Source organism: Symsagittifera roscoffensis, chromosome 5 (assembly GCF_963678635.1).
Source record: "Symsagittifera roscoffensis chromosome 5, txSymRosc1.1, whole genome shotgun sequence".
Taxonomy (NCBI): Eukaryota; Metazoa; Xenacoelomorpha; order Acoela; family Convolutidae; genus Symsagittifera; species Symsagittifera roscoffensis.
This window is the reverse complement of record NC_087066.1, coordinates 1767745-1787672: the sequence shown is the minus strand read 5'-3', so window position 1 is coordinate 1787672 and position 19928 is coordinate 1767745. Positions and strand designations below refer to the sequence as shown.

Sequence of the window (19928 nt, the reverse complement as noted above, 5' to 3'; positions counted from 1 at the left end):
GTCCATGCCCCCCTGCTGTGGGGTGAGTGGCTGCTGCTGGTGTCGCATGTTGGCCAGTGCACTGGATAGACTGATGGGGATGCCGATGCCGTGGGGAGCCATGGTGCCCTGGTGTTGTATGTCCATCTGCAGTGTAGAGGGGCCATGATGGGACATGTTGAGTAAGGAGACTGCTGAGTTGTTGTTGTTGTTCATGTTGTCCTGTCCACCTGGAAAAGCTTCTGATTAAACCACGGAAAAAACTAACTGTTTCCAACATTCTATTACGTTTCATCGGCCGTTATTGTTCCGACTTTCGATAAGAAAGTGACGGAATATTTGTGCTCGTGGTGGGTTTTTTTTTTCTTCAGACAAATTTCGTTTTTTAACTGGCCATTTTTGACAGAATTTTTCTTTATCATTAAAAACGTATTGTTGTCCTGAGCTCAAACTTGAAAAGATATTTTACTTGTGATCATTTTTCGTTAAGTAATGGGGGTTTAAAGTTTGCCATTTCGCCCAATTTGGGACAATTAACGCGCAACCCGCACCGAGCGCCCATGGATCATAATCGATTATATAGTCATATTATGGCCAGTATCTATAAAATGACAGAATAATCGATTATAATCGATTTAAAATGGATTATAATCCTAATATTTTTTTGTCAATATAATCCATTATAATCGATTATAGTCCATTAAAAATGTATTATAATCCTAATATTTTTTATGCTAATAAAATCCATTATAATCGATTATAATGGATTTTTTCGAGGTGTTTTTTCATGAAATTTAATATTTTCTTCAAAGTGATCTCATTACATGTTTAGTGCAGTTGCTACGTGTTACGTTTCATGAAACGTTACATATCAAAAGGAATATTAAAAATTTTTTGTCTTTACTTTTCTAATTCATCGCAGTTTAACACTTCAATTTACTGTTTTTTCTACTACAAACCCCCCCAATTTTACCCCCCCCCCCCACCATTTAACAAAAAATATCAGATTATAATGGCAAAATCTTGGCAAAAATAGTCGATTTCAGTGACAAAAATAATGGATTACAATCGATTATAATGGTTTATAATGGATTTTTTTTTTCAAAAATAATCGATTATAAGGGCAATATAATCAATTTTGTGGTCTGAATTTTACATCTGTAATGGATTAAAATCGATTATTTTTGTCTCGGGAATCCATTAAAATTGATCAGAATCCATGGACGCACGGTGCGGGAATATATTTCGCGCTTTAACGCGTAAGCGAGACTTAATCCGTCTTAGAAATCGTTCCAAATTGGTTCAAGGAAGTTTATTTGCCATAGTGACTTGGAAATAAGAGCTAAATCTATCACTTTGTACTTTAAATGGCGTGTGGGGTGATGACTTTTACGAAAAATTTAAAAAATGTTTTAGAATTTTTTTTTTCATTTTATATTCTTTTTTTTACATTTAACTTTTTCAGGTTATTCCTGCTCAAAAGAACTTAAAAGGCAGTCGGAACTTTCAGGGCTTCGCCCTGATACGAGCAGTCTTGTTTTGTTTGCACTCTTTCGTTGAATATTATCAAGGCCGTTGTCATATTTTTATAATTACACTAAAATATTAAATATATTAAACTGAACCTTTGATAGGTGGACTACGAGATCCAATGTTTATCTTAAAATACCTTATTCCTGTTTAGTTAAATGCATTTCTAAATATTTTTAGTAAAATTAAGGTTAAGTTAAGGTAAAATACCTTAATTCGGTTAAGGTAAATTTTACCCTACCAATTTTTTAAGGTAAAGTTAAGGTAATGTTAGGGTAAATTTTACCTTAATTTTTTTTACCTTAACTCATTTAGGGTAATTTTACCTTAACATTTTTTTGAGTGTAATTCAAACTCAATTACAGCACTCACTGGCCACTTGCGTGTTGTTTGTGTTGTTGTGTGTGGTGCGGAGTGTGGCTGTGGCGGTTGTGGGGTGGGTGGTGATGGTGTTGGCGGGACAGTCTGGCTCGTGGCATCTGTGGCTCTCCAGCTCCTCCAGCCTCTCCTCTGCACTGGTCTGCCGCTTCCACTTCGTCCTATCCAGTCAATCAATCCAACAATCAATCACTTATTATACTCAAAAATCAAAAGTTCATCAAAAACAAATTATCAAAAATTGAAGTCAAAAGACAAATTATGTATTCTTAACACTTGTCATTTGTAACTAAAAAAAACATCTCCCGAGACATTTGCTCGAGCACACAGCTGAATATTTTCAAAACTTTTCAAAAAATCAGGGATTTGTTTGAAAAATTGAAAGCGGGTCTGAGAGAAGTTATGGTATTAAATTCTGTTTCATTAAGAAATCAACTGAACGGCGCAGTTGATGTTGATGTTGTGTGTCTGGAAATCCAGATAAGCGTAATTTCTTCCCCCCGTTTCAATAGAGTCTTTTTGCGATCGATACAACCACGGTTACCCTACCAGGACAATAGGATGTAGTTCCATTCCCCCATAAATGGAGAGGGGGGTGTTGAAATATAAATTGGGGGTTGAAAGAGGCAAAAGGCGCTCCAATCAGCATTGCTAGACAATAGAGTGGCTTTTTGCTTTATGGGGATCAGTTGCCTCCTAAGTCCTGAAAACGGATGGAATTTAATATAGATTAATAAGTTGAAGATCGGCTTTTAAGTATTTTAGCTACAATTACCAGTGGCCGTTTCGCCTCAAATCTGCCAGCTCCATTGTCCGCCACAAAGGCCAATCTCGTCAAAACACAAAGACAACTGCCCTTTTCATTAGGTTAAAACTGAAATTAGCGGTTGTTTTTCAAAGAGTGTTTTGGTGTTTTTGATAGGAAACAACGGGGAAATTATCAAAGGGAAATGGAGCTGGTTTTTCTGGCAGGATTTGCGATTTGATTTTCCAAACACAATTAAACACAGGGGATAAATCGTTTAATGAGAAGTGAAACCTCAAAGTAATCAAGTCCAAACTCAACTTTATCCCGCCAGATTATGATTATCCCCCAAAGTGCTATTGTTCAATTTGTAAAACGATCCTTTAATGAAATTAATCAAATTCGAATTAGTTTTTATTTGAAGACCTCTAAATTTCCCCCAACAGCATGTTAATGAAGTACATTCATTCATCCGCTCAAAAATTGAAATTTTATGATTAAAGAAAAATGTTTAGCAAGACTGCTCGTACCAAAAATCCTACTTAAATAATTTTTGCGCACGCTTTTATTGTAAAATTCACATTTCTAAATCAACAAATTGTGCAGGTTTTCGGCGAAAACATCAGATTCTAAATGAGGAAACTACTAGCTGACGAGCAATTTTCAATGTGATGAAGGCTACGCGCACCAGAGCAAAACCTTGAATGTTCCGAGTCGATGAAAACGTTTTCGATAAAAACAGTTTTGAAAATGTTCAACAAAAATATAACAAAAACGAGATTTTTTTTAAAACTTTTGATCCGTCCCAATTCACCTGTTTTGCATTTGGTTAGGTACAATTAAGCGCAAGCTGTACGCGTCATTGTTCCGACTTTCGATACGAAAGTGACGGAAAGTTTGTGCTCGGGGTGGGTTTTTTTTTTCTTCAGACAAATTTCGACTTTTTAACCAGCCATTTTTGACGGAATTTTTTTATATCGTTCAAAAGTTATTTTTGTCCTGAGCTCAAATTTTAAAAGATATTTCACCCGTGATCTTTTTTTGTAAAGTTATGGGGGTTTAAAAATTGCCATTTTGGCCAATTTGGTACAATTAACGCGCGATATATTTCGCGCTATTAACGCGTAAGCGGAGAGTTAATCCGTCTTAGAAATCGTTCCAAATTGGTTAAAAGAAGCCTATTTGCCATAATTGGTTTGTTAAAAATCTTTTTGTACTTTAACTGACGTGTGGGGCGATGATTTTCATAAAAAAAATCAAATTAAAAAAAAAATTCATTTTAATTTATTACATTTAGTTTTTTTAATGTTATTACTGCTCCATAAAACCTTAAAATGCAGTCGGAACACTCAGGACTTCGCCCTGATACGAGCACTCTTGTTGCTCCGACTTTCGATACGAAAAAAAAACGGAATATTTGTTTCGGGGTGGGTTTTTTTTCTTCAGACAAATTTAGTTTTTTTAACTAGCAGTTTTGACAGAATTTTTTGTACATCATTCGAAAAATAATGTTGTCCTGAGCTGAAATTTGAAAAAAATATTTCACCTGTGATCAATTTTCATAAAGTTATGGGGGTTTAAAGATTACCATTTCGGTCAATTTGGGACAATTAACGCGCAATATATTTCGCGCTTTTAACGCGTAAACGAGATTTAATCCGTCTTAGAAATCGTTCCTAATAGTTTCACGGAAGCTGATATGCCATGATTGATTTTTTCATAGGAGCAAAATCTATCACCTAGTACTTATTATGACGTGTAGGGGATGATTTTTTTTTTTAAATCAAATTTTAGAGAAAAAAAATTCATTTTTTTTGTTACTGTTAATTTTTTTATGTTATTACTGCTCCATAAAACTTAACAAGACTGATCGTATCAAGGCGAAGCCCTGAATGTTTTGACTGCATTTCAAGGTTTATGGAGCAGTAATAACCTATAAAAAATTAAAGGTAATAAAATAAAATCAAAACTTTTTTTTCTGAAATTTCAATTTTTTTTTTTAATTATCACACCACACGCCATGTTAAGTACAAAAGGACAAATTTTGATCCTTGTAATAGATCAATTATGGCAAATAATTTTCTTTTAACTAATTTGGAACGATTTCTAAGACGGATTAAATCTCCGCTTACGCGTTAATAGCGCGAAATATATCGCGCGTTAATTGTCTCAAATAGGCCAAAATGGCAATCTTTAAACCTCCATAACTTTACGAAAAGTGATCACAAGTGAAATATCTTTTCAAATTTAAGCTCAGGACAACAATACCTTTTGAATGATATAAAAAAACTCCGTCAAAAATGGCTAGGTAAAAAGTCGAAATTTGTCTGAAGAAAAAAAAAACCCACCCCGAGCACAAATATTCCGTTACTTTCGTACCGAAAGTCGGAACAAAAAGCAGTCGGAACGTTCAGGGCTTCGCCGTCATACGAGCAGTCTTATTTCAATTTGGAATGCTTTAGCTTGCCGCTTACGTTTTACTAGAACCAAATGTTTTGAGCGTTAGTTATTCTGATTGGATTACAATTTTCGAAGTTTTCACAAATGCAAAACTTTTTATTTTCTGGAAAGGTTGGTAGATAAAAACTAGTGATATGCCCCGGGTATCAATATTTTGGGACTCTATATATGACTACTTCAAACATTGCTAGTTAAAAATCGAAAACTGTCTGGAGAAAAACCAACTCCAGCACAAGAGTTCAGTCACTTTCTTAGAAAAATTGAACAATTGTTTTATTCATTCTTTAATCTCCGATTTTCTATAATCGTGATGGAATGTTTTTGCGCGATGTAGTTTTTGAGGAAGTTGTTTTATACATGGGAGAGTTTTTAACCCCGAGCGCAAAGTCAAAGGATTGCTTCGGGTGCAATACGTTTTGTAAATGGTTATTTTTAGTTGTGACAATTAATATCTATAAGACAAAAGAAGCCCAGCTAAGAAATCACTCCGGTTTAACTGTTGCCATAACAAGCATTTTTGACTTTTTAGTATTTGATTCGATGCAAACTGGATTTTTTGAGCTTCACATTGCGTGCGAGGGGAAAAATTTAAAGAAAAGGCTAACAAAAACGTTTTTACTACCATTTTTTAGTACAAATTATTACCAGTTCTTGCATCCACTATGTCATTTTTCTCATTAAATTTAATTTGAGCACTGATGTTTTAATGTACCGCATGAGTAGTGAGAAAGTTTTGCCAAGAGACGAGATATTTTGTTTTCAATAAATAACTCTTCAATGTTTTAAGTTTCCATTGAACCAACCTTCAAAACAATTTTTCATTTTGTGGGTGATTTCGAGAAAATAGAATATCAGTATTTAGGTGTCCGAACTGTTAGTTAATTGACTGCTGTAAAATATTATGTATTGTGGCGATTTGTAATTATATTTTTCGAAAAAAAAGAATTATGCTAGAAAAAAAACATTTTTTTTAAAATTTCAGCGGTTTAACTTAAAAAGTTTCCCTCATTTTCAAAACCAATTGTTTGCTAAAAGAATTTTTTTATTCTCAATTTTTTCTGCAATCAAACAAACTTTAGGTTACACTTCCATTTGTTTTGTTCTTAGACAAACGCCAATATGCAATACGGTTTATGCGCTCTCTAACAAATTTGATTGCATATCTCGCAGGGGCGATCTAGTATTTTCTAGGAGGGGCGGATTTTCAAAACTTTATGAAAATTTGTCGAATTTTTTCACATGGACCAAATCGAGTTTCCGAGTGCTCCCAGAACACTATAAAAACACCATTTGGACAAAATGTTTGCGCTGCATTCAAAATTTTGAAAAATCAGGTCAAAGAAGCCGTTTTGGGGATTTTTTGAAAAATTTTGACTGAAAAAACGCAATCCGAAACTTTAAGGAAGGGGGCGTCCAACCCTCCATCTTAAATCTGCTCTTGTTACCCGAGTTGATACGGTTATGACGCGTTCAAAACCATTCAAACAGAGACAAACCGTTAACTTAAAAAGTTTTCTTAAACATTCACAACTAGAGTAGGTTAAGAAAAACATGCAACCAGATTTCACTAAAAAAGACGACTTACCTGCTCTTGTAAAATCCCAGCAACAAGCAAACGTACAAGTAATTACAATAAATCAAGTTATTAATCAACTTTTATCATGAAATGAAAACGATTTTGCAAGAGAGAAATGAGAGCAAAACAGGGGAGAAAAAAATCTAAAAAAAAAAATATCTGATCAAAACAGTTTTTGCGGGTTAATCAAACACTATATTTATTATTATTATGAAAACAACACCACTATTTTTGTTTGTTTCGAGGTCTAGCAGTAAATTAAAAAAGAATAAAATTAAAATTTTGAAATGCTTAGAAAGACCAATTTTTGGGTAGTTTTGTTTGGCCCTGAACTCAAAAAAATTCTATAAACAACAATTTTCAGTACAAGTTATTTTTAAGACGGATACTTTTCTATCAGAGAACGAATCAACTAACATGCAAATGCTTAAAAAAGATTCAAAGGTTGGTAAAATGAAGTCCTGAGTCTGAGTCGGAGAACATTGAAGTACATTCAAGAAATCATAATAATAACGAATAGGTTTCCAATTTACATTTCGTATACATAGGTGGACGTCAAAAGACAATGATTGTGTCAAAAACGCCTCACGGGCTAAAAAAAAAACTATTTTTCCGTGTAACGCAGGTGTTTACTGAAAAAAAAAGCGAAAATGTTTCAAACTACTTTTTCAGCCCAATAATATTTGAAACTACTTGTTTTCAAAATTCACCAAAATAACTCACTTAATAATTTGCTGTCTAGAATGTACAATTTCTTATGAAACGTTCATCAAACTTGATTCAAATAAAATAAAGAAGATCTTTTTTAATTAGCTGCTCTTAACTTTATTGAAGCCTTTTTTCTATTTATCGTAAACCTTTGGTGGTTTTTCTGGCTGAGATATTGATCCATTTGTCATTTGATATATCGCTATTGATGAAAGTGGAGCGAGGATGCTCATTTAGTCAGTTCCTAAACACAATAGTCTTTTCTTGGGTAAAAATTATGATCAGTCTTAATTTTTCAAAAAATTTGATTTTTTTTCTAGGTTTAAAAAGCGCAGCATTCTTTTTTTTAATAAAAATTGAAAACAAAAGGAACTAAAAAAAGCAGGTGCTGAAAATCCTAAAATGAAGAACCTTCATAACCTAAAATTGTTATTTTTTAAAGCTGATGTAAAAATGCATCCCGTTTGCAAAATTGCTTTTTTCACCCAATCAAAGAACTGTCTAATTTTTATAATATTCAAAGCAATAAACAAAAATTAAAAATGAAAAATTATATTTTTTCTACCCATTTCAACACGTTTTTGACCGGCAGAAAATAATAAGGCTGTTTAATATTCGATCAAAAAACGCACTCGAACAAAAAATTAAAGTGAGAAAATTGTATCGAATTCCCTCAGTTTTATCGATTTTTTCTTGGGGGAGAAAGCGGTCACCGGAGTTGTTGTGTTTTTAGAGACTTAGAAAATAGTTTTTCACAAAATGACGTTTTTTGATATTGACGTTGTTGAAACTAATTGATAATAATGACAATATTTCTGGTTTAGTGGTCTAAATTTTGCATATCCCTGGTCGAGGTCAGCGACTCATGTTGCGAACGAAATGGGTTGCCGAAATTGACTTTCTGCGACCGAAATTCCATCATACCGCAAGAAACTTGAGTCGCACAAAGTCGCAACATATCTACTTTGGGTCGCGCAAAGTCGCAACATACCTTATTTGTGTCGGGCAAAGTTGCAACAAACCCATTTTGAGTCGCAATGGTCGCAACATACTTTTTGGGTCGCGCAAAGTCGCAAAAAATCTTTTTTGGGTCGCGCAAAGTCGCATAAAATTTCTTCGGTCGCGCAAAAGTCGCAACATACCCAATTTGAGTCGCAATGGTCGCAACATACCCGATGTGGGTCGTAATGGTCGCAACATACCCAATTTGAGTCGCAATGGTCAGAGCATACCCGATTTGGGTCGCAATTGTTGCAAAATACCCATTTTGAGTCGCAATGATCGCAACGTACCCGATTTGGGTCGCAATGGTCGCAACATAAGTCCCCGACCTCGACCTGGGCTGCGATGGTTTTTTATGGGTAATTGTTGTCTCGAAAGCCCATTATATTAACTAAAATCCATTTGTACTCGATGCGGGTTTCGACTGTGCTCGCCTTATGTTTTGACTATGTTCGGCCTATGTTTCGACTGTGCTCGACTTATATGATAATTTTCTCGGCTATCTCGCTTATCAACTAACATCAGTAAAATGATTTAAAAACTTAGTGTATGCTTTACACAATTGATTTTTCATGATGATGCTTGAACTGAAAACCTAACATAATGATCAGTAATTTGCGGCATTCCCGCATCGAATTTTTTTTCTTCGTCTTCAGTCTTTCATTTTTGATCTTGTTTTCGTTACCAACTTGGACTGAAAGTTTTGATCCAAAAATTGATATTTGAGAAAATTTCAGTAGAAATTACTTTTCTGGGGACATGGGGCCCTATGAGCTCAAAAAATTGAAGGGCTCCCACTGAAACGTCTAGTTTTTTGTTAAAGAAATCTCCACAATTGAGTTTTGGTGGTTGCAATTTTTCGAGTGAGATCTTTTCAGAGCAAAACTTTTGCTCAATTTCCAGATTAAACTGAATAAACTTTTCAAAAAACATTTAAAAGTTTAAAAATTTAGGCTGTGTATAATTATGTTTCGACTGTGCTTGAATTTTGTTTCGGTTTTCTTCGATCAAAATTGGGAATTTTTTGATCGACCTTTTTTTGATTGATTTAAAATTGCTCCTCGACCGCGGGTTTGCAGCCAGAAAACTACAGCTTCTCGACTTGAGTCGAGCACTTCAATCGGGGGAGGAGGGAGGGGGGGCTACTGACCTCCTGTTCTGGTACCAGGTCTTCACTTGTGTCTCACTCAGACAGAGCAGCTCTGCCACGTCACTCCTGTCAGCCACACTCAAGTACTTCTGGCAGCGGAACTTACGCTCCAGAAAGTTCAGCTGGCCCTGCGCAACCACACAACACACATTACGCACTGCAAACACTCACTCACAAACGGAAACATTTATACGTGCTATCTTTCTCACTTTTCATGTGCGAGTTGTTCTCGGGGGTCAAATGGGTGATAGTCATGGAGATATAGATTAGAAGAAAAACACTGCAGAAGAAGTACAAGCACGAAGTCTGAAACAACTTCTGGCCCTATTCGACCGGAAGCTCATTTTAACAGGACAACGTCTCCTTCAGAATTTGTGAACTCCCAAAATAAAAAATCCCTTTTGGTTCTTTTTGACAGCTTTTTTCGCTTGTGCAACTATAAAATTTTTGACCGACTTCAAAAGCGCATTTTTAGTTTTCTAGAAGTGCCTGCAAAAGCAAACAGGTCGATAAAAAGCCAATGAATGTTTTTTGATATTTCAAACAATTTATCCGCCCTGAAACCTTAGAGCCTTCCCTGTGCAAAATTTATTGTCAAGTTTCCTGTGCAAAATTTGTTCTCAAAAAAACTCAAATTTGAAGTGTAGTGAACTTATGTAACAGATTGATAAGTGCTAGTGATGATGAGGTGCGTGCTGTAATTGTTACCTGCGTGAATGCTGTCCTCCTGCGTCTGTTCTTCTTGTTCAGGAAGTTCTGCAGTGCCAAGGGGGAGGGGATGGAAGAAGAGGGGGGCACAGAGATGGAGCCAGAGACAGAGGAAGACGCCAGCGGGACACCACAGTGGCTGCTGCTGCTGCTGCTGATGTTGTTGTTGTTTTTGTTGTTAGTGTTGTTGTTGTTTTTGTGGACAGAAGTATATAGGGCCAAACTATGTCCCAATACACCCCCCAGTTCACAGTGAGAGTGGAAGTTGTACAGGTCCAATGCTGCAAACAACCAAGTCAATTGGGTTCAATGAAATTCTCTTCTAGCCCGGCTCTTAAGATTTTTATAGTGATTTTTCTGCCGCAAAATAGGACGCGATCATTTTTTATCATTTGTCAGTACAAACAAAAGTACTTCAAAAAATTTATCAAGATGATTTTTTCAAATCTAAAATGCAAAAAGCGATGAACTGCCATCAAAATATCTTTTTGGGTAGCAAAATGAAGTAAGCTTGGAAAAATCATCAGCCGCACCGAATGGCTAGATGGGATAAATGTGTTCTTCATTTTTACCTGGGTTAGATTGGTGGCGCATAGTGTTGTCGCTGTTGTTGCTGGTTGCATCTTTGGACAAGAGGTCACTGATGAGGAATCCACCACTGCCCCTCCCCCTCAATTGCTTCGCCTCTCTACTCTTATTCACACTCTCATCCCCTTCCTGCATGGGCTTGGGGACCCCCTGTGCCACTGCCTCCTCGTCAGAGTAGAAGTCATCCTCTCTCCCCTCTCCGACTGCTCCATCTCCCCTGCCCCCCTCCAGGCCAGCAGTGTCCAACTCCACAGGTGTGACCTCCCCCTCCGCCAACTCACAGTCAGAGAGAGACACGTCAGAGTCATCCCAAGCTGTCGACATGTTTCAACCGATTGTTATGGTCAATTTTAGGTTATTTGGAAAGAAAACTCGGGGAATTTTTTGTTTGTTCTCAGGTTATTTTTAGAAAAAATCGGGAAAAAAGTTTAATTAGAATAATGTGAGATGACTATTCGGAAAAGTTAAGATTTGAATACTACTAAAGTGAAAAAAAAACAGTTGTTTCTATAAGGTGTGACAAGACCAATTACATGTGATGTAATTGATATTTTTATTGCAAGGGATATTTTTACAATCTATTATATCTATAGGAGCACATCTGATTGGCTGCGGTAGTTAACAAATCAATTGTAATAACCTGTTTATGAATACTTTTCCATCCGCTCGCTTCGTCTTTTTATATTGATAAAAAAGGATTTCCATTTTGGACATAAATTTCCCAAAATCAATTTCACGATTGAAAACGGTTTTCAATGAATCATTTTATCGAACAGGTTAAGCAACTTATCTATGAATTGTGATTGTTTTTTGATGATATTTGCTCTGATGATAAACTTATTCAATAATATCTTGAAGAGTCCCTTTGAAATAAACCATGGTGAAAACGTGGCCAATTGGCTATTTTGAACGTTTTTGGATCCCTTTAACTATATCCCCTCCTCGGGTACCTAGTAATGAATATCCCCCCTATAAAGATAAATCAACGGTCAAGTACATGAGGGTTTTATGCCTAATAACGAATATCCCCTTCTGCAAAAGGGGGATAGAGTTAAAGAGAAGTTTTTTAATTGAAACGTACGCCTAGTGGATGGTCTGTGGGGCTGAAACAACAGGTAACAAGGATTCTTCTCCACCTGTTTCAGATCGTATGCGCCACTCAACACAAGGATTCATCATTCAAAATTCCCCTATTTTCTCCAAACATTACTTCAGGGAACCCTCGGGAATCCGTGGACCTCTGAATAATCAAAGTAAATCAACTTGAGTGCAACACAAAGAATGGCCATTTGCTCAGCATTAACTCGGAAAACTCTGTAACCACATTTTCAAACAAAATGTACATTGGTTTTATTTAATTTCTATAAAGTAGGCTCACCCAAAAAATGAATTGATTGGTCTGTGTTTCGCTCTTCAAATAGCTACTTGTTTTTAGATTAGCAGTTTTCTAGAAACTTTCATAATCACCTAAAGCTCTCTTTGATTTTCAAAACAATTTTAGAAAAATGCTGCTACATCAATTTCAGCATATTTAAAAGCACGGGATTCATCCTAAGCACAACAAGCTTTCTCAAACCAGTACGGAGCTCTTTAAGAAATCGGGTGAAGTGTTCGGTTCAAAAATGAATTATTTCAAAAAAAAATTTCTCATCTAGTCATCAGTTTTGTGGACTGACTAGCGTGTATCAATTAACTTGGACCAAGTGAGCAGGCTTTTTTCCTCGTACACTACGCGTAGAAGGAAATTCAAGTCGGTCAAATTGATAATTTTTAAACTGCAATATTCGCAAAAATTGATAAAAGAAAAAATTTCTTTTTAATTTTAAGTTCACGGAGTTCATACTTTGCAGATTTTTAAAATAAATTAAATATCTGTGAAATTGTTTCATTAGCAATCAAACTTTACCTACATAAAAACCAAATTCGAGCACAAACATTCTGCCACTTTCTCCGAAAACTGGAACAACTAGAAATTTCATAGTACACTTCGCTTAGCTGCAAATAAAAACCCTGCTTGTGAATCAGCTTTAAGAAATATTGCATGGAATCCGTGCTATATTTAAACAAAACGGTTCCAATTTATAAAAAGGTGCTTTCAAACGTTTGAGAAATTCAAATTATGAGAAAATTGAAAATTGGAGGTGCTTAAAAGAAAAATCACTTACTTTAGCTATTTTGTATTTTTCATTCTCGCTATTTTTGTTCCGACTTTTGATACGAAAGTAACGGAATATTTGTGCTCGGGGAGGGTTTTTGTTTTTCTTCAGACAAATTTCGACTTTTTAACTAGCCATTTTTGACGGAATTTTTTTATATCATTCGAAAGCCATTGTTGTCCTGAGCTTAAATTTGAAAAAAATATTTCACCTGTGATCATTTTTTGTAAAGTTATGGGGGTTTAAAGGTTGCCATTTTGGCCAATTTGGGACAATTAACGCGCGATATATTTCGCGCTATTAACGCGTCAGCGGAGATTTAATCGGTCTTAGATATCGTTCCAAATTGGTTGAACGAAGCTTATTTGCCATAATTGATTTTTTACAAGGAGCGAAATCTATCCTTTTGTACTTTATATGGCGTGTGGGGGGATGATTTTCATAAAAATTTTAAAATTTTAGAATTTTTTTTTTCATTTCGTTTTATTTCATTGAGTTTTTTAATGTTATTAGTGCTCCATAAACCTTAAAAGGCAGTCGGAACATTCAGGGCTTCGCCCTGATACGAGCAGTCTTGTTTCATTTTCGTCTCTCAACGTTTGCAAGAAATTAGTGGAATTACTCCAGATATTCATTTCGAAAAGCCACAACAGGAAACTTTTCTCAATGTTCATGAAAATTGTTCTACAAGTTGCATAACTTTTCTTTCAATGTCAAACTTCATAAACAAATTTTAAGACGTCTCAATTTATCCTACAATTCAATACCTAACTTTTTGAATTTCAATTGAATATGTTTTGATAATTTTTTGCACCTGCGAGTAACAAGCGCGGTATATAGAATTTTTTCGGGTTAACAATTAGTTTAACAAAATCAGTTGAATCACCTATGATACAGTTGTGCTGCTGACATGCTCGATTTAATGAACCAAAACCATTAGTTTATAATGATAGAGTTTTGATATTAACTTACTACTGACGATTTTTCGACTTATAGTTGTCAATTTAAGCTCTGTCGGCTTACTTACAACTTTTTCACATAAAATGTCCGATAGTACTTTTAAGACTCTGGGGCCAATTTTTTGAATGCCCTAACCCATAGGAATTTTTCAAAAACTTATATAAATCAAAACACGGAAAAAATCATTTTAAAAACTTTTTGTCGTTTTCCACTTCTTTTTTTAATAGCAACATTGTTAGAAGTTTGTTTGCTAATTTTTTAGCGTCATGGTGCGCTCATCCTATAATTGTTGTAGCGAAAATGATGCGGAGCACAGCTTCGGCTCTGTGTATAAACATTCGATACTTAATAAATTGTCATCTAAACAATAGTACCCAAATATTTGAACACTCCTCAAAATGAAGAAAACTTGTTGTCAAATTGTGGAGCTACCGAATACACTTTTTTAGATTTCTTGAGTTGTCTCTCGAACTACAATATAGCTCATTAATCGTGGGCTTATAAAAAGATTTAATTGTGTTATCTATATTCAATGTTCTAACCTTGTTATCTTATTGCTGCTTCATTATTGACAAATCAAAAGCAATTTTGTTCTAGGATAAATTTGTCATAAGTCTATGGGATCATTTGTTACTCAGTTCTTCCAAATCCGTTGAACAAAACAAGATTATTCTCTTAATTGAGAAAAATTTGATTCAAGCAGAACATGGTCATAGGAGAAAAAAAGAAAAAGGCAGCAATTATAGCCGCTTATTGTGCAAATAGTACCGAATCTTCCGATTATTGTTCTAATAACACAAATACTTTTTTTCAAACTGATGTCGTTTTTTCACGTGGTGTGATAAAAGGATATGGAAAAAAGCACAACTTAAATATGTTCGACAGCCATAGTAAAACAAGCAAACTGGACAACAGTTTTTGATGCAAACTGATGTCGAGATGGTAAAACTGTCGTCGAGCAATTGTTAATTCCGAGATATTTATACAGTAACTTAATCTTGCAAAGTTAGCATCAAGAGTGGTTAGAAACAATATCCAAGGGTGACAGACAGATCCAAGGACAAACACCTGCTAATCAATTAGTCTAGCACCAATAGTGAACATTTGATTGACAGCTTTGGAAATGAACTAAATTACTCAATACGACACTTCTCCTTCGATAATGAAAACTTTAGTTAAGTAGAATAATTTCGCAGGTTTACTTTAATGACTGAAATAGATGGTTAGAAAAATAGATGGTTGATTGATTGCAGATAGTTGAAAAGAATTACTAGCTCCATGTTACAGTATACAACTCAGACTTTATAATAACGACTTTTTGTTAATAACTAAAGGATCACTGATAGTGATAACGATTGAGTTTTAAGCCAGTAGTGACTCACCCTCTACCTGGGTTTGAACAGTTTAACAAAGTTTGAAGTTTAAAGGATTCGACGATCAATTTTTCCCTTCCTTGTTCTGATTGATAAAGTCGATCATTACGCCCCCCATTTTGGTGACCGCCGTTCTTTTCCGCCCACTTCTTCTAGACGTTGTGGATGACGTCTCGTCTTGGCTATCCCCCTGGCTACTGTAAGAGACCAGCCGAGCTTTCCTGGATGAGGCTCCCTTTTTCTTGCCGGTGGTTTTCGGGTTTGCTGGGTTTTGCACCCCTGGATTCTCCGTTGCGTGCACCCCTGGATTTGGAGCATCCAACTCGCCGCCTAGTGCCGGAATGGTGTCCTGGTCGGTTTCAGCTTCAGCCTCTGGTATTGCTGTTGCTGAGCGTTCTACTTGTGCTTCCGGAGTGGTCGTTACTTGTTGTGGAGTACGTTTTACCGAGATAATCGGTAGATCCTCACTGTCCTCCGATTCGGAGTAATTTTCTTCGAATCGGCGCCCGGTCCTCTTCCGATTCTTTTCCGCAGTCCGCTTGGTCCATCGTTCCTTCACGTCGCGCGGGGTTGGCGGTGGTAGTGTTGTATGAGTAGCCCTTTTGTTCGCTTCGATCACTGGTACCGGTAGTACGGATTTGGCTGCGGTTCTTGATTTTTTCTTCGATATGGGTTTCGTGGCCACTCCCGATTTCCTAAGCACAACTCCATTATCTAACGTCAGTGTATGTGCACTCTCAGATCTAATTTTAGAATGAACTGGTCTATACCTTTTTAAGTTTTTGTTTCCAGTGCGCTGAAACAATGATCCGGATGGTCCCGGTTGTCCTGCGGGATTTGAGCTTTTGCGTATTGACGGTTCGTCGTCCTGATTCCCAGCTTGATCCACAGTAAGGCGTCGTGCATGAGTTCTGTTTTTAATGTCATAGTCGAGATCTGATCGTACACCCCAGTTTGTGTCGGCTGGATGGGGCATATCTTGTACACTAGGATCGTCGTTATCTAAACAAGCATTTTTCGTTTTTAGTACCCGTGACCAATCCAGATTCTGCAGCGATGGTTTTTTAGTAAGATTCCGTAAAACGGTGTTTGCTTCTCTACCATGATGAGCTTCAAAAGGCGAAATTCTAAGTGTTGAGTTTTTTGAGAATCTGAGAGCACCAAGGGCCCGTTCGACCATTTTCTCCAAGGGTTCAGGATTTTTTTCGTGAGCGAAGGTAAGGATTGAATTCTTAAGACTTCCAATAGTACGCTCGACACACCCGGTTGCCCGATGGTCGTTTACCGGTGATTTAATGATTTCAATGCCTTCCCCATTACAAAAAGCTTTGACCGCATTTGACATGAAATTAGTTCCCTGATCGATATGGATTTTTCGTGGCACCCCGTGGTTTGATATATAACTCTTCAAGAATTTCAATATTTTGTCCGAACGATTATTTCCACAGATCATTGCCGATGGCCAACGAGAGAACCGGTCGACCGCTACGAGCACATATTTAGAGGATTCATTTAAGTAATTAATGGGGCCCCAAAAATCTAATTGGACAGATTCATTCGGTTCTTTTGGTTCTGGTACAGATCCCAGTTGATTTTTACTTATTAGCGTCTTTAAGTTCTTACCGGCTGCAGTACATTCAGGGCACCCCTCGGCAATGGAGGCTATTGATCGGTAGATATAGGGATACCAGATGTCCTTTGCGGCATCGAACATATTTGACTTCCCGTGATGGTACGCGTGTATTCTGTTATTGATTGCTGACTGGAGGTTAATTGGGATTGCTAATTTATCGTCCATCCAAACTACATTTTCCTTCACTGAGAAATCATTGACGAATTGAGCGTGATAGCGGCTCATTCGAGTAACTTTTTCATGTATTTCCGGGTCTTGATTAACAATGAGATCGCGAATAGCGCTCAGTTGGGGGTCCGATACATAATTTGATTCTATGAATTTTAAGTTAAACAGGTCAGGTAATGCAGTAGTTTTATTAACAATCTTACAGTTTCGCGGGATAATTGACATACATACAAGGTTTGGGTCCACTGGTGGTACTGTTTCTCCTTTGAATTCCGAGGGTAACGAGAGAGTTGTATTTGTGCGTATCGATCTTGTCTCTTTGGTAATGGCTTCTAGTGATACATTTGGGGGCAATTCTTCGATTTCGTCGCTACTACTATTTAGGCTTGGATGCTGTTTGAGAAATTTCTGCCATTTGCGCATGTTTTGGTCCATGTTGTTATTCGGTTTAAAATTCTGAGGGCTGGATGTAAGAATATTCTGATTTTGAAGATTGGAATTGGATAATTTTGAACAACTGTGTTCTGAATGAATAATAGCCCCAACTAATCCAGCGCGCATGTCGCTTGGCCGTCGGTTTAAACCACGTGGTTGCATCTGATTGGTTGATTTCCGCTTACATGTTTTTCCGCCCTCTACCGAATCGTTATATGACGAAACTTCCAGTCTATTTATAGAAGGCTTTCTATTCGCTGTACAACTTTGTCCCTTGGATGTATTAGGTCCCCTGGATGTATTAAAGCCAAGCGCGGTGCGAATTAGGTTGATCTTTGCCACCGTGAACATATTATCATACGTACTAATTGGCGTTGCTTCTTTACTTGGATGCCGTGATAAATAGTCCGCCAAACCAATTTTAGCCCCCGGTTTATGCTCAATTTGAAAATCAAAGGGAATTAGTCGATCTAACCAGCGGGTTAAACGACTAAACATCGTTTTATTTTTCTTGTTATTACCGTTCAAAAGGGATATCAGGGCTTTATGATCGGTAACGATCAAAAAACTTCGGCCCAGTATGTAATTTCGAAAGTATTCAGCCCCCCACACAACTGCCAACATTTCCAATTCGTTTGTCGAGTATTTCTTTTCCGCCTCGTTAAGATATCGCGACGCGAACGAAATTGGGCGCCATCCTTCTGTTCCCAACTGTTCCAACACCGCGCCGAGCCCATTATGGCTTGCATCGCACACTATGCGAATGTCCTTGTGGATATCAAAGTGCCGTAATTCAACAATGTTTGAAACTTGTTTTTTTAGATTTTCGAACGCGTTCTGACATTCAGGTGTCCAAATGTATTCGTTATTTTTGCTTAATAGGGGCCGCAGCGGTGCCGATGATTCGGCCAGCGCCGGCAGATACTTATGCAAACTATGTATCGACCCCATAAACGATTTTAATTGCGACAAAGTCCGTGGCGGCGTTAGTGCCTCTATTGGTTCTGTTTTTCTAACCAATGGAGTAATTCCAGTCGGAGTTATTTTATGTCCTAGCCATTCGCATTCTCGTTGGGCGAATTTGCATTTTGTCAATTTTAAAGACATATTTTCCCGATCCAGTTTCTTTAAAATTTTCTCCACCGTTGCTATGTGGTCAATTGCTGTTCCCTTGGTTACGACCAAAATATCATCGATAAACGCATGCGCTTGCGGGTACTCGGCGAGTATACAATCCATTGCGCGTTGGAATTCCGCGGGCATTGTAGTGAGGCCATAGAATCCGGTTTTGAACCGGTATGTACCCGTCGAACGACCTCCAATTAGCGAAAAATTGCACTGGACGCTCGTCTCCGCATTTAATGGCAATTGGCCATAGGCGTATGTTAAATCCATTGTTGTGAAATATACGTCTCCCTGTTTTTTTTCGCTAATCGTTTGCCCAACCGTGTCCATTAGTTCCTCGATATTCGGCATCTGGTATTTATTCTTATGCACTTGTTTATTTAGTTCCCTCGACTCTAGTGCCAGTTTTACCGATCCATCTTTCTTTACGGTTATTACTATTGGGGACACAAAATATTTGTCCGAGCATTCAGATAATTTTTCGATATGACCCTGTTTCAATAATTTGTCAATTTCCGCATCCACTTTTTCTTGCAACGAAATCGGGACTCGACGCCCTTTCTGCTGTACTGGGGTGAGGTTTTCAAAAATTCAGCTGCTACTTTGTAGTTTCTTATTTTCCCTACCCTGCTAAAAAGATTTGAAAACTGCTTACTGAAGTACGTTTGCCACGAATCCAACTCCCCCTCTGGTTCCTCTAGTTCCAGTGCGTCTTGACTGCCCTCTCCAATGGACATGATTTGGTCCCCCGGTGTTTGCTGCACCAACTGGAGTCCTAGTTGGGGCATCAGATCCCTTCCAATTATTGATGGTCGGTTCCCCCCGATCACTTTTATCCTTGCCTGGATCTTCCAACCGTTGGATTGGATTGTTACTGCCATTGTTCCAATCATCTGTAGGGGATTGTTTCCATAATCCCGAAAAGCATTATCCTCCTCCGTCAGATTGTCCAGTTTTACTCCTGATGTTCCCAATGTTTTCCGTAATTCCCCGATCGTAAAGATTGAGATTGGGGATCCGCTATCGATCCACACGCGAGTAGGTTTTCCATTGACTTTGATCGGCAATTGTGCCCCAGCAACTTTCAATTCTGTCACTCCTCTCCGTTTTATAGCCATAACCATATAGTCCCCGTCAGAACTGCTGGAGTCCCACGAGTGCACCACTGGATTCTTCGTGACCCATCCAATGGAACTTGCGTGTTGTGATGTTCCTTCGTCCGCAGAGTTTTCTAGTTCATGATCGTCCACATTC

The 19928-nt window shown here is 37.3% G+C and overlaps 1 protein-coding gene across 1 annotated transcript; it reads right to left on the bottom strand.

The window, feature by feature from the left end:
• Positions 1-1864: 1864 nt before the first annotated feature.
• On the bottom strand, positions 1865-11148 carry LOC134845911 (homeobox protein B-H2-like). The gene is made up of 4 exons (XM_063863039.1): positions 10809-11148; positions 10237-10517; positions 9529-9656; positions 1865-2048 (listed from the first exon to the last, which is right to left on the bottom strand). The coding sequence occupies exons 1-4, from the start codon at positions 11146-11148 to the stop codon at positions 1865-1867; spliced, it is 933 nt and encodes a 310-aa protein (XP_063719109.1).
• Positions 11149-19928: the final 8780 nt, after the last annotated feature.